General features: G+C 39.0%; 1 protein-coding gene across 1 annotated transcript in view; it reads left to right on the top strand.

The window, feature by feature from the left end:
* The window catches only part of LOC124545360 (activating signal cointegrator 1 complex subunit 3), a 239,304-nt gene that overhangs the window by 186,742 nt on the left and 39,926 nt on the right, over window positions 1–12,636 (top strand). Inside the window, exons 31-32 of the mRNA XM_047124265.1 lie at window positions 7,493–7,629; window positions 9,913–10,093. Of these exons, the coding sequence (XP_046980221.1) occupies window positions 7,493–7,629; window positions 9,913–10,093 (318 nt within the window). The remainder of the gene's footprint in view (window positions 1–7,492; window positions 7,630–9,912; window positions 10,094–12,636) is intronic.

The raw sequence follows: 12,636 nt of genomic DNA, 5'->3' as shown, positions 1-12,636 counted from the left end.
TGGCAGCACAATGCACCTAAAATGAAAAACCCCGTATGTTTTTGGAGGTGTCCGGATACTTTTGATTACATAGTGTAGCTGCGGATCCACACCCACATCACGTAACACCTGACCTTGTACTTAATGTTTATGGCCTCATATCTCCTGAACTGTGTGTTGTACAATGATGTAATTTTGCTCTTAAATTCAATGATATATGTGCATATTGCCTGTAAAATGTATCACTAATACAGTCAGTGGTAAAGATGGCAACAAGAGTTTCCTGTTAAAAAGAAACCATGTGCTGAAATTTCCACATGATAGTGCAACTCTTGCAGAAAAGTGGATAAATGTTTAGTGCAATAGCAGCAAGAAAAAAGTACTAAATTGAAAAAACTGTGAAAGTAACATAAGATTCATACACAAAAACTTATTTCATGTATTTTCTACTGATGATTGTGGAAATGCAGACCTATGCGGCTCTCGTGAATGAGGCAAAGAGGAAAAGGACAATGTGAATATAGGAGGAGAAGAAAATTTATTGACACTGACAAATAAACCAAGCATAGATGTGGACATTGCAAATCTGCCATCCCAAAGTTGTATTGACACAAAACGACTTCCAGACTGTAAACTCCAATAGCAAACTATTTCTACTTTCAGACAGCAGGGGTTGTCGTCTTGCAAATAAACTAAGAGAAAAAAACTAATATATATTTGTGTGGAATAGTGAAAGCGGGAGCTCCAGTTGGTGAAATTTAAAATATGATTGTATCTACAGAGGTAGAAAAATCTACACGATAAAGGATTTATCGTACTTCTGGGAGGTTCTAACGATGTCTACATAAACAAAATGGTGATTGCTCTGCACAATCTTAAATAGTGTCTGAAAAATCTCACACACACAAATGTCGTAATTGTGAATATTCCATATCACAACGATCTTGTGAGAGAGTTGTGTTTTAATGTAGAGTTACGAATTGCCAGTAATCACTCAACTAAAATCTACAGATATTTTAAAAATGTAAATTGTGTTCATGTGAATAATGTAAGATGTAGATTCCTCACACAACATGGACTATAACCCGTACCACTTGGGTAAAGCCTATCTGGTGAACCTGATATATAAAAAAAAGCTCAAAACTAAACAGATAGTCGCAACGCCATCACCAAACCCAACAGAAACACTTCAGAAAAATGTAGAAGCAAAGGAACCATCAGCAGTAACATGCAAAAAATATGAAGAGTCAGCAGAAACAGTGGATAGTGAAGTGAATGATAAGAAAACTATAGCTCCCCATCATCCAAATGACTTCTTAGATGGAGACAAGAAAAACAAGAAGTCTCCAAGGTAAGAAGATCTCGGTGTTTCTCATTTCTCCACCAGAAAGTCCAGTCCATAAGAAATAATGTGCAACAGCTAGAAGTGGAACTGCAGACTACTGACAACTCACTTGTTTGCATAACAGAACATTGGTGTAGGGGATCTGAAATTACACATGTAGCTCTAAGCTCATATAATCTAGCATGCCATTATAGTAGAACCACTATGAGAGGTGGTGGGTCCCACGTGGGAAAAATATATCTAAAAACAAAGATGATGTGACTTACCAAACGAAAGCACAGGCAGGTCGATAGACACACCAACATACACACAAAATTCTAGCTTTCGCAACCAACGGTTGCTTCGTCAGGAAAGAGGTAAGGAGAGGGAAAGACGAAAGGATGTGGGTTTTAAGGGAGAGGGTAAGGAGTCATCCCAATCCCGGGAGCGGAAAGACTTACCTTAGGGGGAAAAAAGGGCGGGTATACACTCGCGCGTGCGCGCGCGCACACACACACACACACACACACACACACACACACACACACACACACACACACACATATACAGACACAAGCAGACATATTCAAAGACACAGAGTTTTGGCAGAGATGTCAGTCGAGGCGGAAGTGCAGAGGCAAAGATGTTGTTGAATGACAGGTGAGGTATGAGTGGCGGCAACTTGAAATTAGCGGAGATTGAGGCCTGGTGGGTAACGGGAAGAGAGGATATATTGAAGAGCAAGTTCCCATCTCCGGAGTTCGGATAGGTTGGTGTTAGTGAGAAGTATCCAGATAACCCGGACGGTGTAACACTGTGCCAAGATGTGCTGGCCGTGCACCAAGGCATGTTTAGCCACAGGGTGATCTTCATTACCAACAAACACTGTCTGCCTGTGTCCATTCATGCGAATGGACAGTTTGCTGCTGGTCATTCCCACATAGAATGCGTCACAGTGTAGGCAGGTCAGTTGGTAAATCACGTGGGTGCTTTCACACGTGGCTCTGCCTTTGATCGTGTACACCTTCCGGGTTACAGGACTGGAGTAGGTGGTGGTGGGAGGGTGCATGGGACAGGTTTTACACCGGGGGCGGTTACAAGGGTAGGAGCCAGAGGGTAGGGAAGGTAGTTTGGGGATTTCATAGGGATGAACTAACAGGTTACGAAGGTTAGGTGGGTGGTGGAAAGACACTCTTGGTGGAATAGGGAGGATTTCATGAAGGATGGATCTCATTTCAGGGCAGGATTTGAGGAAATATATAGGAAGGGATTATGTATAAAGTTAGAAATGACATTATTTCATTAAGTAAAGAAAAACATGTAGAAATATCAGCTATAGAGATAAGAAAGCCACTTATGTTCCAAAGTGTAACCCCAGATCACGTAAGAAACAGATTGACTGTCCTTACGGTGGAACAGGCAACCGTAAAAATAGTTTTCCCGTCGGTCAACAGATGTCTCAGGCGACGCTACAATGCTAGCTGACCTGTCCATGTCGCGGAATTGGCAACGCTGTATCTTCGGTAACGTGAATGACGCTGATTTGTGTTCGGCTAGAGCATTGCGCGCGAAATGCATTCGTCACACAGCTGACTGTAGACCATGATCGGCTATGGTTTTTCCCGAGTTTTCAATCAAAGAATGTAGATTAGCTCCTGTAATTCTACAAACCAGGTTTATTTCTACTATAGGGATACTTCTCACAATCATATGCGAAATTAAATAAATGAAAAGTAACACACAAATATTTCTCGTGAGTTACTGTTTAAATGCAGACTGTATTGCAGTCGCATAGGTTTTACACTCGCCTTCCATGCCGTCTACTTCCTCTTTGTTATACAGCTCTTCTGATACGGATTATGTTGGTAAAAAAGATCTCCACGTGCAGGTTAACACTAGAAAGTTTTCAAAACCTCAACGTCTTTGAAATATAATCCGTTAATTTACTGACAAATATTGCACTGAGCAGTGGGTTTCGCGTCCTGACATTACCGACATAATTATTTATTTTGCATAAAGTATTTATAGGGATTAGGTGAGTTATAACTGCAAGATATTTTTCACATTGAGACTGTAAATATGTTTAAGAAGCAGATTTTGCTTCCTTTCTAAGTATTTCTGTAAGCATTCTTAAGTATAACCACATTTTTCATTTGCTTACTGTTAGTTGTAAATGAATATAATTTCATGTACGCACTTAACAATGATATCTTTGAAAAAAATAAATATTGTGAAACTTTAAATATCGTGAGTAAAAAAATTCTGTGATGGTAAACATCTTAACTTTGCAGTCAGCATATCTACTATTGTCGCATGCAGTACTGTTTTGCTCAGATTTAACACATTACTTCTTTCTAGTTAAACGTGGTAGAGTGATCAAGGAAAGGCAACGAAAATTATTTGTGCAGCTTAACGGAGAATCTTTGTTTGGTACTTAAATGCAATATGAATAAACTACATATTTTTTATAATTTTCAGTTTTGAGACAATTCTACTACACTTGTCTTCGAACATTTAAAAAAGTCCAAATCGCAGCAAAGATTTCATTTAAAAATTATATGATATGATTCTTGTACAGGAAGGGCTGCCACGCTATATCAGAATATAAGATCGACAAAATGTATATAGGATCGAATGCTTAGGGCTCATCATTAATTCTTACTTGTAACTAATTTATTGATTTACCTGAATTTAAAATCCACTCGCGTAGCCTTTCTTTATCTTTGATGGGAAATCTGAACATTTTTAATTCAGGATTTGTTCGTCTACTCCTTCCACAGTTGATATACTCGAAGGTCCTCGGCATGACGACTCGATCCACTACCATTGGTATGTCAGAATCAGCTGTACTTCACAGACGCCAAATAGTGGAAAGCTGCATGCGTTCGGCCGATGTTGCCACATATTTCACAAAACGGAGTGCCATCTAGTGGTTGATTCCACAAGTAAGGGTGCGACGCTGTTGCCGCCTGGTGGCCGTTCCCTGGCAAGTGTTGCCTGCTAGACCAAGCGATCGGGCAATCTGTTTCTTACGTGATCTGGGGTGTAACTATACTATGTATTTACCATTCTCACACTGGTGACAGAGAAACATTCATAGCAAAACTAATCCAAATATTGGACACATTTACTTATCCTAAGGACAAAATTCTCATTTTTGGAGATTTAAGTATCAACACATTTAACCCAGATGGGTTCTGCAACACTTTTTTGAACATTATCTACAGCTATAGAATATCACCATCGATTAACACAGCCACAAGGGTAACTAAGCATTCAGCATCAGTCGTTGCCCATATACTAACTGACTTGAAGAAAAAAAAATTGTGATGTTGTTGTAGGTAACATGGGCCGTTCAGATCATTCCAGTCAGCTTTTAAAATTAAACATAGCAGTGGAAAACAAAATTAAAATACATTCATAGAAGGTTTCTCTTAAAGCATAAAAGGGTTGAACAATGAAACATGGGAAGAAGTTTAGTTGGAGACTAGTACAGATAGAAAGTTTTCAAAGTTTCTATCAAAATTTAAATTCAGGTTCGAAGAAGTGTTCCCAAAAGTACTACGAGTCACTAAAACATAAACAAAAGTAACTATGTGACCAACGGGATAAGAAAATCCTCTAACCCTCAAACACCTCAGCAGTGCGGTAACAACCAGAGTGATCCTGCATTTCAAAAATACAACTGAATATACAAAAACATATATAGAAAAGTTTTAGTAACAGCAAAAAGGTCTTAAAATGACAAAATTATAAAAAAGGCAGAAGACAAAATAAAAGCAGCCTCGACTGTCACCAAAGAGAAGACAAATAGAAAAAAGACAAAACAAGATAGTCATACAGTTGCAGCACATTGATACCACAATACATGACCAAAAAAAATGCAGACTTCGGAAATAAATATTTCAGCAACATAGCTACCAAGCTACAACACAAATTTGATAAAATACATCCTGTACAAACATTGAACTAGTTTCCAAATACAATGATGCTGCATCCCAGCACTTCAGAAGAAATAAACAAAATAAAACCTCAGCAGGTATAGATTAAGTGCACGTATGCTTGCTGAAGGACTGTATACACAGTATCAAAGACACTTTAGCGCACATCATAAGTGAATCATTCACCACACATGACCTTAAATAACAAAGGAGAACCCAAAAATATAGATAGACCCATCTCTTTACTGTCATCTTTTTTAAAAGTAATGGAAACCATAATGAAAATTAGACTCATGGGATACCTATCAAAGTACAATCTTCTGTGTAAAGAACAGTTTGGCTTCAGATCTCGTAAAAGCACACAATCAGCTATAGCTCATTTTACAAATGTTGTTCTGGAAGCACTAGATAAAGGAGAACATATAACAGGCATCTTCCTATAATTCAGCAAAGACATCAATATAGTAGACCATACAACTCTGCTAAATAATCTGGAAGCTCAAGGTATAAGAAGGATAGCAAAGAGAGTTTCAATCATACCTAAAAAACAGAGTGCAACAGGTAGAGATCTCTCAAACACATTCCAGTCATACTATAAAACACATTTCTGGCCCAGAGTAAATTAATATCAGAGTCTCTCAAGGAAGTATGCTTGGCCAAATACTCTTCTTGATATATATCAATGATTTCTCCCAGTGTGTCAAACACGGTGAAACAGTATTGTTTACTGATGACAGTAACATTTTAATCAGTGAAACATCACCAAGCTTACTAAAGGACAAAGCTGAAGAAATACTCGCACATGTATGCAGATAGGTAGACAACAACAAATTAACTTTAAATGTGGGAAAAAAACAGTATTAGTGTCCACATAAACATAAAACTCAAACATAATTCGTTAAAAGTGAAAGATGAACTCATAAAATGTGTATCAGAAACAGAATTAATAGCATTGCATGTTGGCACACAACTAAAATAGACTGACCATATTACTGCCTTTGGGAGACAAATAGCTTCACTGTGCTTTGCACTTTAATAATTAATTCTGTGTGTAGTAGCTCATGCACGAGAACAGCATATTTTGTATATGTTCATTCTGTGATGAGTTATGGGATAATGTTCTGGGGAACAAATGAGCAAAACAGACCATCTATCTTAATCTACAAATAAGGGCTGTATGAATTGTGACAAAAAGTAGCAAGAGAACTGATTGCACTGAGTTGTTTAAATCTGTAGGAATCTTGATTGTTCCGTATGAGTACATATTGCATACAGTGATCGACTTTAAAAAAGACATTGATCAGTACCCAACGAACAGGTCTCTACGCGAACATGAAACCAGATCCAGCCACCACTTACATCCTGGTAGAAAAAATACAAAACAGAAACCCAGAATAGTGTGCTATATATTCGAATTAAACTATACAATAAGCTACCACAACAGATCAAAGACAAAAATGAAATACATACCTTCAGGAATACAATTGTCTGTTAGAAAAATGTTTTTATATCATAAAAGAATACCTAAAGTGATGTGTAAATTTTGTTGATAACTATGCTAATGATTAATTACTGCAATTAAGGAACATTTTCAACATGTTCAAAAGAACTGTGAAATACAATGTCCAAATGGGCAACTCAGTAAGGCAAGTAATATATGTATATATATTTATATGGGCAATTGAGTACATTTATGTATGTCTGTCTCTGTAGTTATGTGCGACAACAACCATAAAATTTACATTGTCTACAGATTAATAAATAAATAAAAGTAACAAATTATAACATCCTGCTTCATGCAGTACTTTTACTGTATGAACAGCAGAACAGCAGTGCACAATAAACATTTTTCCTTTCATTATTGTGTAGGGGTTGTCAACAAGAAAAAATGTTGCAAAGATTTGAAATTGCATGTAAATTTTGCTGCAAGTTGCCAAGTTCTCTCATTCTCAAATACTGTGTGAATAAAGTCTGGGAATTCTAACATTGCACGCTATGCTCTTTTTTCCCCACCTCCACCCCTTTGGTAGGTAGGTGATTCTTTCCGTCATAGCAATTGCCACCTGACAGTAAGTACATTTGTACCAAGTTTCATTGAAATTGGTCCAGTGGTTTAGGAGGCTAGTGAAAAACACACACACACACACACACACACACACACACACACACATTTTTATAACAACTATGGATGTCAGAATATGTCATAATCTGTTGAAATATAATTTGAATTATTTATTTTTAATTTCAGGTTGCTGTTGTCTTAGTTCATGACATTAAGAAGAATTATTACAAGAAGTTCCTGTACGAGCCTTTCCCTGTAGAATCCAGCTTACTTGAAGTGCTACCTGACCACATCAATGCTGAGATAGTTGCTGGTACAATTAGGTATGCTTCTTTGAAAGAGGGATCTTTATTACCTCATGCAGTCACAGTTACTTTTATATGCAGAATATGAATCATTGTGGGGCTGATAACCGAAGCTGACATATTTAATAATTCAGTTAATATGATGGAAATTAAAGTAAAAAAAAAAAAGACCTGCTCACTATATAAATTGTGTGTGTGTGTGTGTGTGTGTGTGTGTGTGAGAGAGAGAGAGAGAGAGAGAGAGAGAGAGAGAGAGAGAGAGAGAGAGAGAGAGAGAGAGAGATAACAGATCTAATGAAATCGTACCATATTAACTTCATTTCACCGCTTTCTGAGTGCTCATTACAGACCATCCATGCATATTTGCCATGACAAGAAATTGTCAAACTGCCTATTGGCTTCTGTCTCGGGTTCTTTGGCCAACGTTCATCTGATGATTTTACTGACGTTTCACCAGCACGAGTGGCTGGCATTGTCAAAGCTTCACTCTCCATTGCCGGTGGTTAACTGGAGCCGAGCCGTGGCCGCAGACTATATGTATCTGGCGCGCCAGTGCCCAAGGGCTTCTCCGCAGACATGTCCAGTGCAATTCTCCTCTTACTACCCTCGACAGTACGGGAAGCCAGGATCAATTTACCTTAAGGCTTTCCTCTTTCTTTTTGAAGCTGTTAGCTTGTTCTTGTATTTCTACAGCTTCTCTGAGCAAGCGGGTGTGATAGTGCTTCTCTACGGTCAGAACTTCCGTGTTGGCGAATTTTATTACGTGGTCGGTCTCACTCAGCACGTGCTCTGCCAAGGCCGATTTCTCCACCTGCCCCAACCTGCAATGTCGCTTATTTTCTTTGACCCTAGTATTGACTGATTGCCCAGTCATTCCAACATAAACTTTTCCGCATTTGCATGGTATACTGTATATTCCCGACATTGCAAGTGGGTCCCTTTTCTCCTTTGCCGATCTAAGACACACTCTGACCTTCCTTGTCAGTTTGAAAATCGTCTTTACACTGTGTTTGCGCAATATACGGCCGATTCTGTCCATCACTCTGGAAATGTATGACAGAAACGCCGTACCCGATTGTGTTCTACACCCGCCAAATACACTGTCAGTTTTAAGAACCTGGGTCTCCAGCTTCTCTGCACCAGTAGTACCTCCGTGTTTGATTTTCTTTTCAGAAGTTATTAACAGAATCAAACAATAATGAACTGATTGCTTCAAGTTTAATCAAAAAATGATTTAACTGGATTAGTGTGAATTACAGAGTAGTCATCTTGATGGCGACTCACTGTCTTCTCTAATAACGTTAGCAAACCTTAGTGCAGAAAGACAGAAAATTGTGTTGCACACAAGATCACTGAGCTATAGGCAATGGTGTGAGAAGGTGGTAACTCTGCTATATTTGCTTGAGTTAAATTGGAAATGAAGAGGTTTGTTATACTGCTAAAGAAAGGTACAATGGATGTAGACTTCCCTGCAGAGTAGGTCAGCCAGAAAAATCTTCTCATGGTGACCACTGTCTAGATACCAGTCACAACGTGCGCTTCAGAGAGACTGTGATCCTCCTGTTTGCATAGACCTGCTGGGTCTCCATCAGCAAAGAAGTGATTCAAGTATGTATATGGAATTACATAACCAACAGACAGGGAATTGCAGCTCAGCAAAATGTGAGAACCAGCAATGGGGTTGCTAGAAATTGTCTGTGCCACAGAGAAATGAACCTGATAAGTACACACTAACATGAAGCCGGGGCCCAGAAGCAAGAACAACAGAAATGGGCTCCAGTGAGTTCCCAAATGTTGACACATGGGCTCATGACAGATATCCTATAGCGCTGGTTCTGTGATTTGATTCTGCAGTGGTGTACTCTCGAAGTAGGTATCTCCTGCAGTGGTATTAAAGCCTTTCTTCTCCTGGCATCCTTGCCTTTCTAGTGAACTAACATAGGAATTGGCTTGCCACTACAGTGCCCTATGGTCACATCTGAAGAAGAATATGAGCAGCTATCTCGGCAAAGTATTCTGCAGCTTCCATTCCAGAAAAACTACCCCCAAGACCTGTTTGAGCAGCAAACTATTTGTTGGTGTAATCCAACAATATACAACGTCGTCCTCAAGAAAGTGAATATTGTAACGGGAAAGAGCTTTTAATATAGATTTACTTCCAAGCTACTAGTAATTCAAAACTGTTCGAATAACTTGAGACTTTCAGAGATATTAAAAATACTTGCACGCAGCCATCCATTTTGAGAGTGATGGTGGTATTTCTTTTATAGCAAGCAATATTTTTATTTCCTGTTTTTACAGAACAAAACAGGATGCACTGGACTACCTTACATGGACCTACTTCTTCCGGCGGTTACTTCAGAATCCATCGTATTATAACCTGGAAACATTGGAACCACACAATGTAAACAATTTCTTGTCTGGCCTCGTGCAAAGAGCTCTTATGGTGCTTGCAGATGCCTCTTGTGTCACATTTGAGGAGGTATGTAGTATTTTATCATGTCCTAATGTTTAAATATAAAATTTTAAAGTTGAGCAATTACAACCAAACTTAGTGCACAAAATGTTTTAGTTCCAGAAAACAGTTACTGGGAGGGGGCTAAGAACCCTTGTCTTCCCTATTTGTGAGTGTCATGTTGGTCATACTGGAAATTAGTGAGTTGTAAACATAACTTGGGTATAATTGGGGAAATTACAACGAAATATGTGATTTATTATACAGAAAATATACAGTTGGAGTAAGGCTTACCTAGTAGCTTGGAGGTTGTGTGTGTGTCTCAGATTTGGGTCACTAGGTAGACTAATAATGGCCCTGATGACAATGAACCACAAGGGATGGGGTTGGCAAAGGGGAAATCACATGTGACTTACTGTCTGGAAAAAATACTGTAGGTTTGGACACCCCTAGCATTGCATCGGTGGGTGTGGAGTTAGGAGAGGGAAGGGTGTGTCGTATAAGCAGAGTGTAATTATATTTTTAAAATTCAATTCTTTTGCAATCTAATATTAGATTGGAATCTGTGAGTAAGAGGACAGTGCCCTTGGCTACTTTTTATATAAAGGTACTGAAAGTAATTGAAGAGGTATTTACTCAACTTTGAGGGTACTTGTGGTCCATTAGCAGAACTTTAGTATTTGCCATAGGCACACCATTTAAATAGAAACAGATCACTTTATTAATATGTTAAGGTAATGATCTGTCACTGGATCAGCAGCGGTGTGCCAAGCTGCACATGTGCATGATGTGCGGGCTGATCTTTGGCCTGTCTCAGATTTCCTTGGTACTTCTCAGAAGTACTCCTTACAGCACGACATTTCATGTAGCATTGCAGTGTGGCATTTTTCAGTTAACATGACTATCTCCAGTTTGGCAGGAACATGGTGTCGGTGCTGTTTATCCTGTGCTATTTGTTCGTGGCATAGGAGTATTTTACAGGTTCAGCGGCTGTTTGCACAAAAGGAGGCAGTTTAGCGATCTGTCATCACAAGTCTTTAAAAAGGATTGAGGATGGCATAAGAAAAGGATAAGAATTTTCATTATCTATTATGCAATATTGCCAAGTACCTGCTGTTCACATAAAGGTATCGGCAACCTCTCAAACAGCGAAGCATCACGAGTTGGCATCTGTATAAGACATACCCTCCCTAGACTTCATCGATCACAACGAGGACGACAGGCAGCAGGATAAGCCCCACCAGAGGCCCTTCATGCCTGGGACCTATTTCCTCCGATGTGTCATGTGTGCAGAACTGGATCGTCACAGATTCCTCTGCACCCTGGCTATATTGGGTGGCGCAAGCCACCACGTTGACAGCTCTAGGCTAGTTTATGCACCGGATCTTAGCAACCCATCAGTCAGAGCGCAGTCGGAAGCGACTTTCCAGAGATATCCCAAAATCTACCTGGCGGCCAACTATGCTGAATCTTCATCTCCCACTATGTTCATTTACTGTGTTTTCCAGGCATATACCTGTTAGTGCCTGAGAAGTTGTACTACTTTTGCTATAAACCTCTCTGTTGTGGCGTAATAAATCCATGTTCTTGTTTACCTGTGCCTTATTATTTATCATCAAGCATATCCCCGTGGGAGACACAGCAAACACACAGTCGCATAATCGACGCGTACTACAGTTTGCTATGGATTGACATTTCAACACCATGCAGCAAGAATTTAAAGATTTAGTTGTTGATGAAATAGCAAAAAATTACAATAATCGTCAGGTGGGATTCAATATGTACATTGAGAAGTATTTTACACTAAATTTGTAGGCATGGAGCACATAATGAAATTGGTGGTATGAATAGAAAAATTTTGAAGTCGCATGCATTATTCTACTGTCAGCTGCAACAGTTTTCGATGCAAATGAATGAAGAGTATGGAGATTTTATATATTACTGGGAAGTATGTTGGTTAAGTCAAGGGACAGCCTGGAATGATTATTTTATTTAAAACTCGCTGTTGTTGAATTTATGAAGGAAAAAAGAGAGCAGGAATGAAAATTAGAATATCTGAAATGGATTGCAGGCCTTAAGTTTCAAGTGGACTTAGCTGCCCGCCACCCACAGTAAGACATTAGAAGGTGGGGTGCAACTTACTTCTAATTTGATGGGGATCCATTTCAAAACAATATTGTGTTGCGGAACGGACAAAATCTGACGAAAGAGATTCCCCGGGACAAATTCTGACAAAAGAGCTGTCCATTTCCCTAAGCTCTCTGGTGTTTAGGTAAATTCGAGGATTGAAAAATTCATTGGGGTGTGGAAAGAATTACAGGGATGGTTTCCAAACTTACAACTGTTTTCAAGAGTGTTTGCCATTTCAGTTGAAAGTGCTCCTGTGTATGTGCAGATGGAATGATTGATCTGCAGTGCAATACCCATTTAAAAAACAAATTCTTTTATGTTAAAATCATCCAGGATGTCAGCGTTGTTTTCCTCGGGAAGAGTTCACATCTTCATAATGAGGGTGCAAACATGATAAAGTATTTCAGTGAATGTCATGTTTGTGGCAAACTGAGTGTGCA

Source organism: Schistocerca americana, chromosome 8, assembly GCF_021461395.2.
Source record: "Schistocerca americana isolate TAMUIC-IGC-003095 chromosome 8, iqSchAmer2.1, whole genome shotgun sequence".
NCBI classification, from domain to species: Eukaryota; Metazoa; Arthropoda; class Insecta; order Orthoptera; family Acrididae; genus Schistocerca; species Schistocerca americana.
This window is presented reverse-complemented; position numbering and strand designations above follow the sequence as displayed.